We start from the raw sequence: 20,316 nt of genomic DNA on the forward strand, positions 1-20,316 counted from the left end.
AAGAAACTCAAACCATCCACCCTATCGGCTGATCGTCTCCCAGCTGAATACCTACAAATAGCATCTGATGTTATAGCCTATCCCATTTCAATCCTGATTAATACAACTATTACAGAGGCCACCATCCCCTCAATCTGGAAAATATCATACGTCATCCCACTTCACAAGGGAGGCTCCTCTACGGAAACATCGAACTATAGACCTATAGCAATATTGTCGCCTATAGCAAAAATTATGGAAAGGTGTGCTCACAAGCAACTCCTACACCACCTCACCCTAAACAATCTTCTGTCTAAAACTCAACATGGGTTTCGCCCCCATCATAGTACTACCACTGCCCTCCTTTCCTTTGTTGATTCAGTAAATAACAATCGGAACAACAAATTAATAACTTCTGCTCTCTTTCTTGACTTGTCAAAAGCCTTTGACATGGTCAATCACCAACTATTGCTCCACACCCTTAAATCCCTTCACCTCGATAACCTAGCCCTACGTTGGTTTAATGCTTACCTTTCTGGTAGACAACAAGAAGTCCAGTGGCAAAGCAAATTATCTCACTTGCTACCAAATACCATAGGAGTTCCCCAAGGCTCTATACTTGGTCCCCTTCTTTTCTCTGTATTCATAAATGACCTCCACTCAGTCATCCCCAAAGCCACCTGCATTCAATATGCAGATGACTCCACCCTGATTTGTTCTGATGTCTCTCTCCATAATCTCCAAGTAGTCACCCAACACTGTCTTGCGGCAGTTGAAAAATGGTTTTCTGAACGGAAACTCATTCTAAATCCCATAAAAACTAAGCTACTTCTAATCTTCCCCACCTCTGGAATCCCTTTGGCCAATATCCGCCACATTCTAATAATACGACCTTTCAAGTTCAATCCATCAATGGCACCATCATTGAGCCTGTCACCAACACCAAACTACTAGGTGTTACTATTGATCACAAGCTCAAATTTGATATTCACATTAGTCAAACTATTAAGACAGTAAACAAGAAACTAGGTTCCATGTACAGAATTAAGAACTTTCTAACTCCTTATACCAAACTAACTATAGCACGATCACACCTTCTCTCCACCCTACTGTATGCCTCCCCGGTCCTATCTTTCCTCAATAAAAATGAGCTCAACAAACTCTCAGTTGCTTATAACCATATCGCTAAATTTGTTACTGGATCACCTTACCGTACTCATCACTGCCTCAGCTGCTGGAGAGGCCACAAAAGTTCCTCACCAAAAGGATAAAGGGTCTCAAACATCTGTCCTATGCTGCCCGACTGAAAGAACTCCAGCTCTATTCAGTCGCTTACCGCTTGCTCAGAGGTGACCTTTGCCTAACATACAAGGCCATGTCAAACCCAGATTTGATGAATATGCTTCACCTCAAAAAATCTAGATCCATCAGAGCCACAAGGGCGGGAGACTTAAACCTCGACACGGCTATTAATAGGACGTGCTGGAGGGATAGATTCATCACCCAAAGACTCCCTATGCTGTGGAATAAAATCCCGGTATATGTGAGGCAGAGCACCTCGCTGGCCTTGTTCAAGAGAAATCTTGACCAATGGATGGGAGATCGCAGATATACCCCAGGGATTACCTCAGTGTCACTGCTCAACAGAGGCACAGCAAAATAATGGGTATAGTTCCCCATACTAAAGGGGTGGCGTAAGCCACAAAACTATGGGCTAGGCTTGTAAATGCCCTCGGGCAGATAGCCTAGTATGAACCTATGAACCTAAAGAAACTTGAATGATTAGAATTACCTAACCTTCTTAAACTCAACCAACTTACGGAAGCATTTAAAATAATTAAGGAACCAGAAAAAAAACCCTCTCTGAACAAACCTCTGACCCCCTACTCCAACCTTAACTGCCTCCGATCTTCTAATAGTGTCCTGGTACAAACTATGAAATCAAATAACTCAGGAGGTGATGCTCTCTATGCCAATTCTATTGGAAGGCTCTGGAATTCCCTTCCCAATAACCTAGGACTAACAACTTCACTCAGCCATTTTAAAACTAGTCTCAAGTCATTTCTTAAGGCACACTGGCTATGCCCTTGTGACAATCCTGACTAACCCTATAGCTGCTTACCACCCACATACTATTATCTAAAGGACTCTTCACCTCAAACTTCTCTAGATCCCTTTAAACCTATTCTCTATATCACCAAGCCCTTCTCTCTACACGTTAGTTCCTCTTAGACTGCCCCCTCCGTATAACCATAGAATCGACCTGTGAATGAAGTTATATCCTTCTCCCTTGGGATTAAAAGCTCAAACCTCTTTACTTCTTAACCTATCTGTATATCTGGGTACTTACTCATCATGTACTTGTGGATTTTAATAGAATGTATTTGTAATGAGTCTCTCTGTATTATGTATACTATGAATGTTGCTGATGTTGGTCTATCTATTGTTGTTCTTTTCAAATGTGGAGCTTTTCTCCCCGGGTCTCTGCTGAAAATGGATATGTATCCAGTCAGATTAACCCGGTAAACAAATGTAAAATAAAAAAATAAATAAAAAATATCCTGTACCACTCTTACATACTTCTCTGACACTCCCGACTTCCTCATACAATACCACAACTCCTCTCTAGGCACCCTGTTATATGCTTTCTCTAAGTCTACAAAAACACAATGCAACTCCTTCTGACCTTCTCTGTACTTCTCCATCAACAATCCAGAGCAAACATTGCATCTGTAGTGCTCTTTCCCGGCATGAAATCATACTGCTGATCACTAATCATCACATCCCTTCTTAACCTAGCTTCCACTACTCTTTCCCATAACTTCATGCTGTAACTGATCAGTTTAATCCTTCTGTAGTTACTACAGCTCTGCACATCACCCTTATTCTTAAAAATCGGTACCAAAACACTTTCTCTCCATTTTTCAGGCATCCTCTCACTTTCCAAGATTTCATTAAACAATCTGGTTAAAAATTCCACTGCCATTTCACCTAAACACCTCCATCCTTCCACTGGTATGTCATCTGGACCAACAGCCTTTCCATTCTTCATCCTCTTCATAGCTATCCTTACTTCCTCCTTGCTAATCCCATTGCACTTCATGATTCACTATCCCCACATCATCCAACCTTCTCTCCCTCTCATTCTCTTCATTCATCAACCCCTCAAAGTACTCTTTCCATTTGCTCAACACACTCTCCTCGCTTGTGAGTATGTTTCCCTCATTATCCTTTATCACCATTACCTGCTGCACATCTTTCCTAGCTTGGTCTAGCCAATCGGTACAGGTACCTTTCTCCCTCTTTGGTGTCCGACCTTTCATATAACTCTTCATATGCCTTATCCTTAGCCTTCGCCACCTCTCTCTTTGCCATGCACGTCATCTCCTTATATTCCTGTCCACTTTCTTCATCTCTCTGACAATCCCACTTCTTCTTTGCCAACCTCTTTTTCTGTATACTCTCCTGTACTTCCTTATTCCACCACCATGTCTCCTTGTCGTCCTTCCTCTGTCCAGATTTCATACCAAGCACCTTTCAAGCCATCTCCCTTACTAGCTCTGCTGTAGTTACCCAGCTATTTGGTAACTCTTCAGTGCCTGTCTTAACTCTTATACACACACATACACACACACACACACACACACACACACACACACACACACACACACACACACACACACACACACATATATATATATGAACACACTTTACTATCTCAAAATACTTATATCTCGAATTTCAGTATCTCGAAACAAAAATGCCGAAAGTGCAGTTTTGCAGTTGTGGTGGTGCAGTACTTGGGATTTGCAAGGTGTGGTGTGCTGTGGGATATGGTTTGCCTGTCATTGTGTGGATATATGTGGAGATTTAGGTAAGTGCTGTTTTTTAAGGGTTTTGGGAAGGGATTTGAGTGTATGTGAGTGTGTTGGGAAATTTTAGGTGTAGGTTACGGTAGGTAGTTAAGAGCGTGTAAGTGTTGAGAGTGGTGGTGTTTGTAGGTATGTGGTGTGTGTTTATGCAAGGGGAGTATAGAGTTTGTAGTGGTGGGTTTAGTGTCTTTGTCTTTTTACTGCGACCTCGGAGTTAGTGTATATATATATATATATATATATATATATATATATATATATATATATATATATATATATATATAGATAGCAGGGGTGAGGGGGGCTCAGCTCCCCTGCTTATATGTAGGGTAGGTGTGTGTATTTGTGTTGTTGTGTTTGTATGTGTTTTGTTGATCTGTTGTAGTGTGGGGAGGAATGTGTATGTATATGTTTGTTTGTGTGGTGGAGGGTGTATTTAGAAGTCGTGATTTTGAATTTCGTGCTTTTGGGGTTTTCGTATTGTGAATGTTCAGCTTTATAGTCCCGAGATACTGAAATTCGAGATTTCAGTATTTCAAGACTATAAAGTGAATCCATATCAACACACACACACACACACACACACACACACACACACACACACACACACACACACACGGATCTAGGACTATTGAACGAAAGTTCAATAGTCCGAATCCACAATCACAGAACACACTTTAACAAAAGCGCTTTCACCAAAGAAGCGCTTTCGTTAAAGTGCATTACAAAAAAAACAAAAAAAAAACAATAAATATACTTTTATGCAGGGGGGTAAAGCCCCCCTGCACACCCCCCTACTTTAATATTCTCACTCTGAGATCGCACTACAGTGAGGAAAAGGGAATATTCCCTTATCCACACCGTAGTATGATGTCTGCAACAGTCATTTCCCCATGGCTCCCTCTAGCTGCAGGCATACTTCCACGAAAGTCCTTTTTGGTAAAAAGCACTTTCGCAGAAGTATGCCCAGCCATTTGTGCTTCGATGAAAAGTTCCTTCAGGGATCAGTATCGATCCCATACACACACACACACACACAGATATATATATATATATATATATATATATATATATATATATATGTGTGTGTATATACATACAGACACACACATTTATATGTATATACATGGGTTTACTTTCAAGTCCCGACTCCCATATGATTGGCATTTAAAATCCTGAGACGAAAATAATGAAACTGTGGAAACCTGAATGTTGAATGTTTACTAGGGTAAGTAAACACTTGCCCAAATGTAAACACAGCTCACACAGAGGCAAGTAAAACCCACCTAGGTAGGGGGCTGCACCCCCACAACTCCCCTAGCTATATATACCAACTCCGGCATCGCACTACAGTGGATAAATGGGCATGCTGGACAAGTGTTTACTTACCCTAGTAAAAATTTGACGTTCGGGTTTCTGTTTAGCTAGGATGAGTAAAAAAAAGTCAGCCTTCAGGTAGTGGACCTGGCACACTGTAGCTGCTATAGCTAAAAACTTTCAGTACAATATGCTTCTTACTGATAAGTCCATCTTTATTATTTATGATTTCTGTAAACCAACAGCAATAATGCAACAGATCTGTATACTAGATGATAAAAGGAATATAAAAAGTGACCATTTTTGGCATAAGTAAGTGGCAGGCATCTCTTGCAATATCCTGGTGAATACAAGCCATAATTCTGTTTCTTCCTCTTCCACAACTCTTAATTTTTTAGGGTGATATCCCATTTTCTTTTAAATTATTCAAGGCAGGAAACATGTTTTGTGATTAGATATGAGCATAGTAGCTGTGAAGATCACATACAAGCAAGCACTACTAATTTCCCTTTGTTTACCCACAGTACCTCATGTGGTTGTGTACAATATACATGTCAATATATGACTCCCTGTGTGGACCGCAGCTCCAAAGTCACCCATAGAAATAAATAATCTATCACCAGTGTTCCTCTGTGATAACGAAACCAACCAGCTTAATCATTTTCTGGCTCTTGACACCACACCACTTCATCTGCTAATTACAGACAATACACAACCAGAAGAAAACAGTTCTAGTCTGTACTGTCATTACCTTATAAACTAACACTTTAAGTTGCAATGTGTTATTTACCTTAAAATATATTGGGGCAACATCTCCCAATTCTTTTGGCAATGGAATACATTCATATACCATGTGAAATCGCTTCTTCATGCTCACATTTGTCTCAAGGAACACACAGTCTAGATCCTTGTCTTCAAACATCTTCACCAGTGCCTTCCTGAACATCTGATGTAGAAACAAAGCAATGACAAAAACAGGAATCTCATTGAAAATGAAATGATGTTTCTTGATTTATGCTTGATACTGATTAAAATCAAAAACTAACTTGGAAAACTGCAGGTGATAACAAAGCTAAAATTCTCCTCGTACAGCTATATATTCTCTTTAGGTTAATCTTCATATTTTAAGATGTTAAATATTCCAATAAAGAGAAGTTCTTACATTTAACAAAAAGAGTATCATATATTTACTCCAGGACAATTCATAAGCCTGCCAGTATGTCAAACTGTTAACTTTGAGGACTGCTAGTAAGCATACTAGTGACAGCTTAAGTCTTCAGCTTTCAGTCTTTACTTCCCAAATGATTTCCTTTCAGAAACATGAACTACTCTAGTATCACAGAGTTATGGAGACTCTTCAACTGGCCAAGTGGCAAGATAACTCAAAGTGCTATCAAAACCAATAAAGATTAGTTGTGTAAAATCTTACCATAACCATAGATTTCCTTCTCTTCCATGTTGCAGTATTCTCACTTGTGGGATCCTCTGTCTCAAGCAACCCGAACATTCGGCTCCTCTGCCAAAGCTTAAGCCTGGTTGCTGTCAGGTGCATGGGATGTCACACACAGGGCCATAAAACTGTGGGCCATAAATGTGACGTCTGCATGCACAGACCTTAGAATTAATTGTCCAGTCGGACAACAGTTTAAGGAAAACAGGGAGGATGGCATCCAGAGAGGGAAACGGCCATAAAGGGGGGGGTAGGAGGGAGGGAAGGAATATTGCAACATGGAAGAGAAGGACATCTATGGTTATGGTAAGATTTTACACAACTAATCTATGTCCTTCTATTCACATGTTGCAGTATTCTCACTTATGGGAGATGTTGTCCAATTTATAATGCTTGGTGAAAGTATGTACAGAGGACCATGTGGCTGCCTCTAGGAAAGTGGCCATGTCCAGGCCTTTGAGAAAGGCTCCTGAAGAGGCCACTGCTCTAGTAGAGTGTGCTTTAACAGTGTGGGGTAATGCTTGACCATGGAAAGAATAACAGAATGTAATAGTTTTGCATATCCTGGAGGATATAGTCTGTTTGGATACAGCTTTCCCCAAGGCCCTGGGGTGAAATGATTCAAAGAGCTGATTGGACTTTCTAATGTCTTTGGTCTTGTCCAGATAAAACCTCAGTTGCCTGTGAACATCAAGGGAATGTAGTACTCTCTCAATGTCATTCTGTGGCAAAGGGAAAAAGGTGAAGAAATGGATAGACTTGTTAAGGGACAGTTCATTGACCACTTTGGGCATGAAGGAGGGATTGGTACGCAGAGTTACCCTGTCTTTGTGGAAGATAGTGTAGGGTGAAGTGGCCATGAGTGCTTGCAGCTCAGAGACTCTCCTAGCTGAAGTGAGGGCTACTAACAAGATAATCTTCCAGATACACATCTTTAAAGTGGCAGAAGCTGCCAGTTCAAAGGGGGTAGTGGTAAGTTTCTTCAGTATAAAATTTAGGTCCCATGGAGGAGGGGATAGGTTTTCTTGGTGGTCTGATATGGAGGAACCCCTTAAGAAATAGTTTCACCTCCAATCTCGATAACGGGGGGGTGGATCAATAGGTAAGCAGGCTGAAATGGCTGACAAATGGACTTTCACTGAAGAGTATGAAAGTTCTGATTTTAGGAGCTCACACACAGGCTAGGAATACAGAAACATCCGTTTTGAAGGGGTCTAGTTGCCTTTGAAGACACCAACTGGAAAACCTTTTTCCATTCTGATACATAGGATCTCCAGGTAGTGGGTTTCCTCACCTCCTGCAGGACAGACAGCACATCCTCAGAACAGAGTGTCTGAAAGGGATCAGAAGTTTATCACCCACAGGGTTAGGCTAAGGGTTTTCAGATGAAGATGAAGGAGGGATCCCTTCGTTTGTGTGAGCAGGTCCACCTTGTGAGGCAACTTGTGGTGATTGCCCTTGACAAGAGATAAAAGAAGGGGAACCAATGTTGCCTTGGCCAATAGGGGGTCACCAGCAAGATTTTTGGTTTGTCCTTCTGAATTTTCAACAGGACCTTTTGAATAAGCAGGAAGGGGAAAGGCATAAAGGAACAGCCCCTTCCAAGAAATGGAGTCTGAAGCAGAATAGCTGTAGTCTGTTTTGAGGGGAGGCAAACAGATCTATCTGTGGGGTTCCCCATTGGTGGACAATGCCTAAGAACACATCTCTGTGTAACATCCATTCATGATGTTGAGAGAATGATCTGCTGAGGGCATCTGCCTGATGACTGTCCTGAGATGGGATGTAGACCACCTGCAGTGTGACATTGTACTGGGTGGCCAACTCCCATGCCTATATTGCTAACCTGCACAGTAAATAGGATCTGGTCCCCCCTTGCTTGTTGATGTACCACATAACAGTGGTGCTGTCTATGAAGACTTGAAGGGGACCTGGTTGTATTAGAGGGAGGAAGGTCTTTAAAGCTAGAAGGAGAGCAGTCATTTCCCTCAGACTGATATGTTTTCTCTGGAGCGAGGGCTCCCATTGAGCCTGTACCTTGAGACCATTCACAGTGGCCCACATCCTAGGTCTGAGGCATCTGTGTGCATGAATTGCAGTGCCTTGGTGGGCTTCAGAGGAAGGCCTGGGTTCTGGCTTATTTGTTGGATCAACCACCTCAACTCTTTCTTCAGGCAGGGCAGGATGGGCACCTGAAATTTCAGGGGGTGGTTGTGTTAGGACCAGACATTTTTCAAGTACCACTGGAACTTCCTCATGTGCAAACTGGCAAGGGGCAACATAGGAAGAGTAGATGCCATGAAGCCTAGAAGACAGAGGAATTGCCTGGCAGAGATGTGGTTGACTAGAAGTAATTCTTGAAAGTAGTTATTTAGGGAAGAGACCTTGTCTTGAGGAAGGAAGGCCTTCATCACGTCTGTCCTTATTCTGCAACCCAAGAAGGTTTGGTCTTGGGTTGGAGTAAGGGAGGATTTTGTTAGGTTGAGAGTGAACCCCAGACTTTGAAGGAGGGACACAGTGAATTGCAGGTGTGTCCTGAGAATACTTGCCTCTTCTGTTTGGATGAGGAGGTCATCCAGATAGGGGTAAATTTGTATGCTTTTTGTTTGGCAGGAGGCTAATGCTGGGGGCAAGACACATTGTGAAGACCCTTGGTGCTGTAGAAAAACCAAAGGGCAAGATATTAAACTGAAAGTGTGAGGATGGCACAGCAAAGCACATAAATCTCCTGTAGTCTGGGTGAATGGGGATATAGAGGTATGCCTCCTTCGGGTCCAAATTGGCCATGAAAATGCTGGGTGTCAGTAGTGGAAAAAGAGGTTTGAATGGATAGCATGCTGAAGAAAGGTACCTGCAGGAAGGGGATTAACAGGGACAGGTACAGTATAGTCCTCCAAGGATCCTCCTTTTTTGGGACCAGGAAGTGCCTGGAATAAAACCCTTTTCCCTCTTGGTCTGTGGGAACCCTTTCTATGGTCCCATGTGTTACTAAATCTTGGATTATCTGGGGTATCAGGTGGAGTTGTTTTTTTTGGAGGGAAGTGTATGCCTTTTGGTACATATTTTTTCTGCCAGATCATAAAGTACCTTTTTTCTACTACTGATAAGACCCAGCGGTCTGATGTGATATGTTGCCAAAAAGGTAGACAGTGAGACAGGTCGGTAAGAGAGGGGAAGGTGGTTTAGGCAGTCATGCATTGCTTAGTCTGTCTGGAAAGGTCTGCCTGAGGGTGGATTGGGAAGAGGCAGTCCTGTGGGATGAAGTTTTTCTAGACCCTTTCCTTTATTTTGAGGAGGAAGCGGAAGGAGCAGGTGCTCAGCTAACAAAGGTGGGTTTACCAGGGTAGTTCCTATAGAATTTTGGAACGGGGGAGACCAATAAATGTTTGAGGTCCTGAAGTTCCTTGCTTTTTTCTTGCAAGCTTTTGAATAGTTTTGCAGACTGCTTGCCAAAGAGGAATTTCTTGTCCAGGGGAGCATCTAAGATCTTATTTTCGCAGGACAGAGGCTGAGGCCGCTGATCTGGCTGAAGCCTCAACAGCACTGTAGCTGCATTTTACAGAATGTCTGGCAACTTGTGCTGCTAAGGAGAGCTTAGAGGTAACCTGGAGTTTAGTAGGGGAAGCAGGCAAGGACGAGAGCAATGAAGCTGCATGAGAGACTAGGTCCAAGGCATATTAAACCATGTGTGTCTGGTAATTAATGGCCCTAAAGGACAAGGTGGATGAAGTATAAATCTTTTTTCAAAGTCTGTCCATCACACTGCTGTCTTTGTCTGATGGCAGAAGGGAGGATGCAGGAATATGCCTGGATTGCTTCTCTGGAGCGATTGCAATGACAGCTGGGTCTGCCATAGGTGGCTTACTGAGGTACTTGTGGTCATCAGGGACTTTGTAGAACCTATCCAGGTTTTTCAGGGGTGGAGACTGGGATTCAGAGGTCTTAGAGGATGAAGTAAAAGCATCCAGGTAAGCTGGAATCACAGGAGGAATAGCAGAAGGAGAGGGAGAATCTATCTGTAAGAGCTCAAAATATCTTTTTTCTGCATCTCAGTCATTGGAGTGGCATCCCACTGTCTCATTCTGGAGATAGTTTGCCCAAAGGTAATATCTTCAGCTGGGGAGTCTCCTTCCAGGGAGTCTTCATCTGGAGAACAGTACTCTAGGTGGGATGCCAGGTGAGAAATGTATGTGAGTCATTCATCCGAAGAAGAAGAAGAGGAATCTTCCTCCTGAATGTGAGCTAGGGGGGTGGAAGCAGCTGAGGGTGGCCTAGGGCTAAGGGTATGAGAGGCAGTGGCCATGAGGACCATAAAGGCCTGAACTAAGGACTGGGAAAGCGTTTGCCAGTCTGGCTGGTCTTCTGTCGTGGTAGACAGATGTTTAGTTTTCTGTTTTCTTTTCAGAGGGATTATCTTTTAAGTTGTGTGGGAAGGAGAAGGCCTGGAATCAGATGTCAGGCCTGTGGCTGAGGAGCCCTGGTCTGAAACTGTAGGCGGACGTCCGGTCAAGCTCGGTTCCCCCTCGACATCAGTGGAGGCCGACGTCTTAGTAACCTCCGCGGGCATGCCAATTGGAGATTCTAGGGTGGCTTCTGACAAGGTACCCAGCGAAGCTGCCAGTTCTTCTGGACGTCCCTCAGCCCCTAGACCTATAGCTGTCGGAATGTTCGATATCAGATGTGCAGCAATAGACGATCTTAAAACCTTGGCCTTCTTTTTAGGTGGCTCCACCTTGACGGCTGGTTCAGTCTCTATACCTAGGGACAAATGCTTGAGTCATTGGTTTTCCACGAACAATTTAAAGGCTGCTAGATGACTGCATAGGGTTTTAGGGACAAATGACTGACAAATATTACAGGTTGTATGGTTGTGGGATTGGCCTAAGCAGAAAAGAGAAAGCTCATGGGAATCCTTGTGCGGAATTTGCTGACCGCACTTACATTTTCCCCTTCCTAGATGACATTGGCTATAAAAGAGCAACAGCAACCTAAGCCTAAGTGAAAATAAAGAAGATTCCCCAATGGGGTGCTTATCTGTATCATTTTCCGCAGTGAAATGAGCAAGCTGACGTTTGACTGAGGCAGAGAAGTTTTGAGGTCTGTGTGTGTGGATGTCACATTTATGGCCCACGGTTTATGGTCCTGAGTGTGACATCCCACACACCTGACAGCAACCAGGCTTAAGCTTTGGCACAGGAGCCAGACGTTTGGGTTGAGGCACAGGATCCCACAAGTGAGAATACTGCAACTTGTGAATAGAAGGACATCAATATTTACAACAGTCTATTTAGCAACACAAAGCTGGGAGCCTCAAAATGAGAAAGAAAGACTCTAAAGTATGTACCATGTATCATGATTACACTCAATTTCTACAAACTTGATTAGCGTCATTACAGATGTGAAAACAGTATCTTTTGTCAACCATTTATAAAGAAAAAGGTGGCACTGTACTGCTAAAATATGGCTTTGATAATGTAAATGGATAAAAAAGGGAAACATTTCTGGTCACAAAAAACATCAAATAAACTATACACATATTATATATCAATCAGAGTGTAATAATATTCAAGTTGGCTACAGTTAAACTGGGAAACATAATGTGAAAATGAAGTCCACTTTATATTCATATGTAACAAGTTCAGTATGTTCTGCAGTAAATGACAGACAAGTCTTAAATATAAGAAGTCCTAATGACTATGACATGTATCTGATCCGCTAACAGCAACTTATCAACAAATGCTTTACTGTTAGTGATTTGTGGACAGGGTAAATTGTGCTTTCTTTAAAAAAATTAGCAACATCAAATTTATAATATAAAATTAATGGTAATATAGGTGGCAAAGTCCCTTACAATAACTTAGTATAAATTATTTATGTTATAATTTAAGCCTCGCAGGCAGAGTGTTGAAGAGATGCCACTGAGGACATTTTCAGTAAATTCCACCGTGATGCATACTTACATAACCAAAAGACTACAATACTGTAGTGCACAGAACCATGGAATGTTATGGTTACTCTCAAACTGAGGAAAAGACAAATTTGTGAAGCGTCTATGCCTCTGAGCCACCTTACTAATACATGCTAACCCTAACCTTCCCTGTCCACAGCTACATCTCTCCTTAACTAGCCTCAACCCTAACCTTAGAAATGCACACAATCACACACAAACAAATAACATCTATCCCCTAACCTAACCCTAAAATACACACACACACTCAGATGCAAACACATATCATCTATCCCTTTAGCTAACCCGGACCTTAACTCTAAAACACATACACTTGCAAGCAAATGCATTACATCTATCCCCTTACCTAAACCTGACTCTAACCCTAACACCCAAACACATGCACAAACACTCTCATCCCCTTACAAATCGCACTTACCTGTCTTGAAGAAACATAATTTTGAGATTTTCATTGTTCAACTAAATTAACATTCGGCAATCTTTACCACCATTTCAGTTTTATAGACCAAATGTACATTTGACAAAATGCAGGAGAACTGTAAATGTATATATATTACACACACACACATATATATATATATATATATATATATATATATATATATATATATATATATATATATATACACACACACACACACACACTCTGTGTTCAATTGTTAACAATCCCAGGTCATTTCTGATACTGGTTTAAACAAAAGCTATGTCTGTGGTGACTGAAATCCTTAATATATTTAATTTTTGTTAATACTTAATGAACTCATTTTGAATATAAATTAATAAAAATGCATTTTGAGTGTGAAATTACCTTATTTTATGTAAAAAGCCCATGGCATGCCAAGCACAAAGATAATTTAAAATTATTACTATGACATAATGCATGTTACCTCGCAGACTATCTATAAAAATATACTTTGAACTACCAAAAGTGGGGTGTAGTACATATATGTTAAACTACAAAAAGGGATAAAATACACAGAGTGTTAGATTTGAATGTTATATTGTCTAGCCACACAGAGCTACATGACTGGGTACACAATCATTCTAGAAGGTAGTCTGAATAAACATCTCATAGAGGCTAATAACTCAGTAATAGAGTCTGTGCTGTTCCCAGTGCATTTTTATAAACACCATAAGGGACATTAGTGATTGCGGAGCTTCATTTGGAAAATGAGAAAATGATTTTACATATTCAACTGCCTATCTCTGGAATTTTTAACATGGAAGTGAATAGTTTTAAGCAATAAATGCCTTTATCATTTTATCTGTATACAAAATGTGCAGCACGTGGCCTGATATTCAGTACAATGTCACAGTGTAAAAGTCAGGCTGGTGAAGCTAGCCACATACAAGTTATCTCCACTTCATTACGTTATTATATTGATAATTAATGTACAAATCATGTCAGAAGTAACTGAAAATAAGTTCCATATCTTCCTTATGAAAAAGGTACAGCTGCAGCTGTCTGGTAACCTGCCTATTTAAAGAAATTTGCCTGAGAAGTGGAATTCAGAAATTAAGTTTGATCCTGTCTAGGAACATAAAAGCAATACAGGCAAGTGATCACTAAGACCATAAGAGGCCTAACCCACAGAAATCTTTAGGTAGACACACTTAAAAGTTCTTGCCACCCTTTATGAGCACTTAATACTGCCCACCTCCCAAACCAAGCAGGGCCATATATGATAATCCTGGTGCAAATGTATTTCTACCCATCCAATCATCAAGACTAGCCTTAAAGGCAGGCATAGCAGTACTTTGGTTGACCTGTATTGGTAATTTATTCTACAGGCTGGGAATACACTGAGATAGGAACCTAACAAGTCTTGCTTATATGTTAGTGTAAATTTAGGCCCTTACTACAGTTGTTTGTACAGCCACTAGTTTTGCAAAAAAATGGGAGGTCAAATAGGACTGGGTTTTTCATGGCTCAAAAAGCAAGACACACTTCACCTCAGAGCAACTGGTAGGCTAATGATAATGAGGATAGTTGTATTAATCTATCGAGATTTGTGAAGGATTTAAGACCTGAAGAAAAACCCACAGAAGCTTTACTGCCCCACACACAGCCTACGATGAGAAAATAAGAGAAGCCCACCTTAGAGGAAGTAAGACTAGCAATAAGGAAAATGAAGTCAGGGAAAGCAGCAGGCTCAGATGAGAAAACAGCAGATATGATAAAGATGCTGGGTGAGAAATGGCTCCTGAAGGTACTCATAGCAATGTGAAGAGAAAGACATATCCCAGATGACTGGGGAATAAGCACACTTGTGCCAGCGTACAAGAACAAAGGAAACATCCAAAAATGATCAGACAAGTGTCACATTGCATGAAAGGTCTGAAGAGGGTGAGTGATAAACGGATATGCAGAGTAATAAAAAGTAAGATGGAAGAGGAGCAGTTTGGCTTCAGATCAGGATACAGCGCAACTAACCCAATGTTTGCAGTGAGAGAGACAGCTGAGAAGAAGCTAGAGATGAAGAAAGAGTCCAATTGGGTATTCATACACTTGGAGACAGCATATGACAAGGTCCCAAGAAAGCTGATTTGGCCAGTGACTCAAGTATGAACAGTGTTCAGTCTCACAGAAGGGGTCCCAGTGGGGAGTGGGTGTACATCAGGGTTCAGCTCTGAGCCCACTGCTATTCATACTGGTGATGGACTATATTAGCAAACAGGTCAGAGGGGACAGAGCAACAAAGTTGCTGTATGCAGATGATGTGGCATTACAGGCAGACTCTGAGCAAGAACTTCAGCAAAGAATAGAGGAATGGAAAGCAAAACTGAAGGCACACGGGATCAAACTAAGAACAGATAAGATAGCGGTAATGGCAGAAAATTGCATAAATTAGAAGCTAAAAATTGAGATATAAGGGAAGATAGTGGAACAAGTCAATAGCTTCAAGTATTTGGGATGGATGGTTAACGAGGAGGGAAATCTGAATGAAGAGGTCAAAACTAGAATCAGAGGGACCTGCCGCCAAATGGCAGAGTGTCAGGTGTAGTGTATGACAGAAGAATGCCAAAGAAACTGAAAAGTAAGGTGTACAAAACAGTGGAGCACAAGCCAAAGCCAAAGTAGCTCCAAAGAAAAAATCAAACAGAACAGATTAAAGTGGTTCAGGCACATGTGCAGAAAATCAGAAGACAACTTGATGATGATGATTTGGGACAGACAGGAAGAAGGTAAGAGGAAATGAAGGCATCCAGCAAACAGGTGGGTGGACTGTGTGAGGCAAGATCTGTGACAATCAGGCATGAGTATTGAAGAAGGCAGGACTGTAGCACTGAATCGAGAGAGATGGCGACAGTTAGCATGGCACCTCTACATGTAGAAAATGGGAAAAGGGGGGGGGGGGGTTGATGACAATGATTAAGACCTTTACATTTTTTTAGATAAAAATCACTCCTTTCCAGCTGAGACATATGCTTGGATTTGTACATACAAAACTCTTTATTTGATGATGGGTCTGATAAGGGAAGAGTACAGTGGCAATATGACTTCTTTGACTCTTGTAGATATTACCTTGGACATTAACGCAGCCAGACAGAAGGATTTCCTGACTATGGTGAAAACATAATGTTCATATCAGAGAGTTGTCTACAATAAGAATCCAGGTATCTTATGACCATATCTATCTGAAGAGGAGTATCACTTACAACAGATGAGGTGGGAACAGCTTTTATTGACTAATGTCATTAAGCTGCACATTTTTTTAAATTTGAGTCCATTTTCAATATATCAGGTATATGCATATTCCTACCCTTTTTGGATCAGTTTAGTGTCAGTGGATGAGAAGATAACAGTCCCCAGGCTTATACTCATTAGCAAACATGGTCATCCATGCTTTGGGGATTCTGGTTTGGAAGCCTGCAAAATAAATACCAAACAGGAATCAGCGCACCACTGATACCAGAGTACCCTATTACTTAAATGTTATGTTCAGAGAGAGTACCAGCAACTTTCACAGCTTGGGTCTGTTGGATAGCCATTGTCAATAATATCAGCATGTGTGATAGTGTTAATAGACTTGGCCAAGTCAAGATAAGCAGAATGCACAGATTGACCACTGCCCACAGCCTCTGTAACCATTTCAAAAAGCTTAATAGGTTCAGTAAGCAGAATCTACCCTTCACAAAACCAAACCAAACCAAACTGAGTGGGGTCTAGATCAGTTTAAGTTGCCTTCCCAGCGGAATGTCTGAGATGACAGAAATGTTACAGTGTGTTACATTTCTGTATGCCACTGAAAAAAAAGAGCATTACAAATTTATGCTTGAGTTTTGGGAGTAGAAAGACAGAAAGTACAGCAATGAATCAAACATTTCTAACTTTGTGTAAGCCAACAAAGAATACACCATGTACTGATACTTATTCTTCAAACAGGCACACATAGTCTTACATAGTCATGTATACTTATGTTACAGAATTCAAGAACTGATTCGAAGACTATGAATTCGGTGAGCTGTGTTGTGTGTGTTATCAAAAATGATCAGACAAGTGGCAGATCATGGACAGAATCAGAGTAAATGTTAAGTGACTGATGTATGCACAATAAGAAAAATTACCTCATCACAACAACATGAGCTCACTGGAGAGTCTGACAAGAGTAGGGTGCCTTGGGAGATGAAAAAGATAAAAATGAGCAAATAGAGTAAAGTCAAGTCATGAAGGCACTGCAAGAATACATCAGTCAAACATGGAAAGGCAAAAGCCTCATCAATAGTGCAAGGCTACAAGTAAATAAAAAATGTCTTACTCTCAACCAATTCTGTAGCAGTTATACAAGCAAAAGCACTTCAATATGATGTGCATAATGAAAGAAATTGTAAATATTACAGCAGAACTATAATATGTTGTTTGTGGGCACTGAATATGATGAGAATGTGCACAATGTGAAGTGCATGCAAGATAAAAGAAAAGTTACAACCAGAAACCGAGTTGGAAATCTGGGAGAAAATGTTTATATGTAATAACCAGCATGTGATATGTGGACTAACTATTGCAGCAAAATCCAACAAACTATCAAATGTTCAAAAGACTGAGATTAAAACTTAGTAATTTAAAGCAGCCGCTCAGTAAACTGGTTATTTTGGCCATTCTGTAAAAATGAATGGTCAGAATGTGCTTGTGTGCGAATACAATAAATAATATTGTAAGATTCAATTCCGGAGAGTCAATATGGTATGTGCACTACTGATGCTAGATCATCTGACTTGGTAGTGACATGGCATGGTGAAAATAATTCAAAGTGTAAATGCAGAATTCAACTGCAGATCTAATAAAAGTCCAGTCAGATTACTTACTTGGAGCAGAAAGCTTAGTTTACTGGCGTGGACAGTATTCCTAGGTTTCTCATATTCAACTAGCCCCAACATTGACGCCTGGAGAGCATGTTCTAAAAAAAGTGCCAGTAGCTTTGTGGATCAAAATCAAATAAATGTTAAACTGCACTCACAAAATGGATTTATTTAGGAAAAACATACTGCATACTGAATAGGTCAGCTTCATTGTCAGTGTAGTAGTAGCCTGACAAATCCTCAGCTGTACTGATTCCCTTACAATTTTCTTCAAGGGAATACTCACTGAAGCTTCAATCTGGTGCAACAAACATGTTGAAGCTTGAACAAAATGAAACAAAGAGTAAGAAGTCTTTCACTGCTGGCACATAAATAGAAACAATAGTTGAGTGATTGTTTACGGTAAAAATACCTGGAAGCAGAAATTGAAAAGTCTGAACTCAACCACTTTACATTTATATTTATTTATTTTATTTATTTACATTTGTTGACCGGGATGGTCCGACTGGAGTTATTTCCATTTTCAGCGGAGGCCCAGGGAGAAAAGCTCCAAGACAAACAACAGCATTATAACAATAGTAATAGAAAACAGACATTATACAAATTGATTTATACAAGGATAGAGGACATTTTCATTGGTAAAAGATAATTTCTTGGTTAAGATAGAAAGAGGTGGTAGGTTATTAGTAACGTTGAGCAAACAAATAACAAAAAAGAAGTTTAAGTTATCCCGGCTTGATACAGTGGCAGACCCAGTTTGGAGCCAGATGTTCTTTAAGTTTGATCTTAAATGCAGTTAGAGTAGTGAGCATTGTAATTCATCCGTCCAAGTGCATGATAATTATCCAAAACCTTGAACAAAGCTATATAAACAGAGCACTATTCACTCTGTCATGTCAAGTGCAAATTATTTTTATGGGCGTTTGGCAAATGAAGCTTGAAGAGGGAATTTTCAAGCTGTGTACTTTTCATTCACCTAGCAGTGGTCTCAAACTGAGATGACCACAAGGAATAGTAATCTCACCGAAAGCCCATAATATTCAAAATGAAAGGAAAGTCAGTCAGTGAATCTATGAATGTAGTGCAGCAATTTCTCTCTACCAAAACTGTGTTGGTTTGAGGGTCATGAGTTTTGGGAAGGTACTGTTTTAAGACATATATATTTAGCAGTTTATGAGCACCTTTAGTGTTTGACAGCTAATGCACAAGTAATCAAAAATGATGGTGTTAGTATAATTAATGATTCACTAGTAAGGGAACATGACCAAAGAACAACAAAATACAAGACTGAATAAATTACTGAAAAGGTCTAGATAGATTAACTGAACAACAATAATAGGGCTGAGATATACTGGCCCTATCAAAGTACAAAGGCTTGATATTACACAATAAGGACATAAGGCCATAGTGTATACGCCTCAGTCAGGTGACAAAATATCTCAATAGATCTACCGGAATGATGCTGTACATGACAAAGATTATCCAAAGGGTAAAACTGATGAATTCATACCCGGTGAGTAGACATTGTGAACAGCTGGTGATCACAAGTCCCAACACTTCGGCAGCATTATGTCTTTGTTTACCTGTCAACTTGGAGATCATGCAAACACAGGGAAGAGGAAAGAGTTAAATTCCATAGTACCAACTGTTTACCATTTTTAAGTCTGTGCAATCCTTGTGCAATCCTGGACTTAGGATACACAACGTTGGGGGTGGGTGCTGTAACTTACTTAGATACACTTTTTGATTTAGTTTATTGGGTGTTTTGTGTGGTTACTTGATCAGTGCAGGTTTTGGTGTGGGGTTTTCTCTTCTGAACTACTTAATGTAACACATCACAAAATCTCCTAGTAACATACCCCTCCTTTAATTTTACTTCTACTATTACCCACTAAACTCTCTGCGTGTGTTTTACTTATTACTTTTCCTCTTCAAATTCATAAAAATGTTCTGTATTTCTATTCTAATGACTATTACATACTTTTTAAAAATTCTCCAAATGTAAAATTATGCACATTCTCAAATACCTAATGTTTCCTTTAAAACTATGTAATGATGTCTTGAATTTTGATGATATAGTAATTCTGATGATATATTTACTGCTACTATATTTAGGTTACTGTTGGAGCTTTTCTCCCTGGGCCTCTGCTGAAAATGGGTTTCTGATCCAGTCAGACTTTCTCAGTCACCAAATGTTAATAAATAAATAAATACCTTCACTGTGGATTGCCAGTATGTAAAAACACGGTAACATGCAATTTGATTAAGTCTCACAGACTTATCAGATGTGTTTTTTCAGCAATAATAAATGGTCTACCCCCATTAAGGAAATTACAGGAACATGATACAGAATGCCACATGATTGCAGACAAAGAAAAATGCATTAAAATGTTTAAATAACAAGTGAAAAATATTTATAAAATCAGGTA

General features: G+C 40.4%; 1 protein-coding gene across 2 annotated transcripts in view; it reads right to left on the minus strand.

Annotated features, from left to right (window-relative positions):
• CWF19L2 (CWF19 like cell cycle control factor 2) overlaps positions 1–20,316 on the minus strand; it is a 1,774,451-nt gene that overhangs the window by 532,874 nt on the left and 1,221,261 nt on the right. The window contains exon 14 of one of the 2 annotated variants that reach the window (XM_044072603.1): positions 5,959–6,114. The exons of the other annotated variant lie outside the window; for it this stretch is intronic. Within the exon in view, the coding sequence (XP_043928538.1) occupies positions 5,959–6,114 (156 nt within the window). The remainder of the gene's footprint in view (positions 1–5,958; positions 6,115–20,316) is intronic. 2 annotated transcript variants of the gene reach the window in all.

The sequence above is a fragment of the Protopterus annectens genome, chromosome 5.part0, assembly GCF_019279795.1.
Source record: "Protopterus annectens isolate FY-2018-M chromosome 5.part0, PAN1.0, whole genome shotgun sequence".
In the NCBI taxonomy this organism is placed as follows: Eukaryota; Metazoa; Chordata; order Ceratodontiformes; family Protopteridae; genus Protopterus; species Protopterus annectens.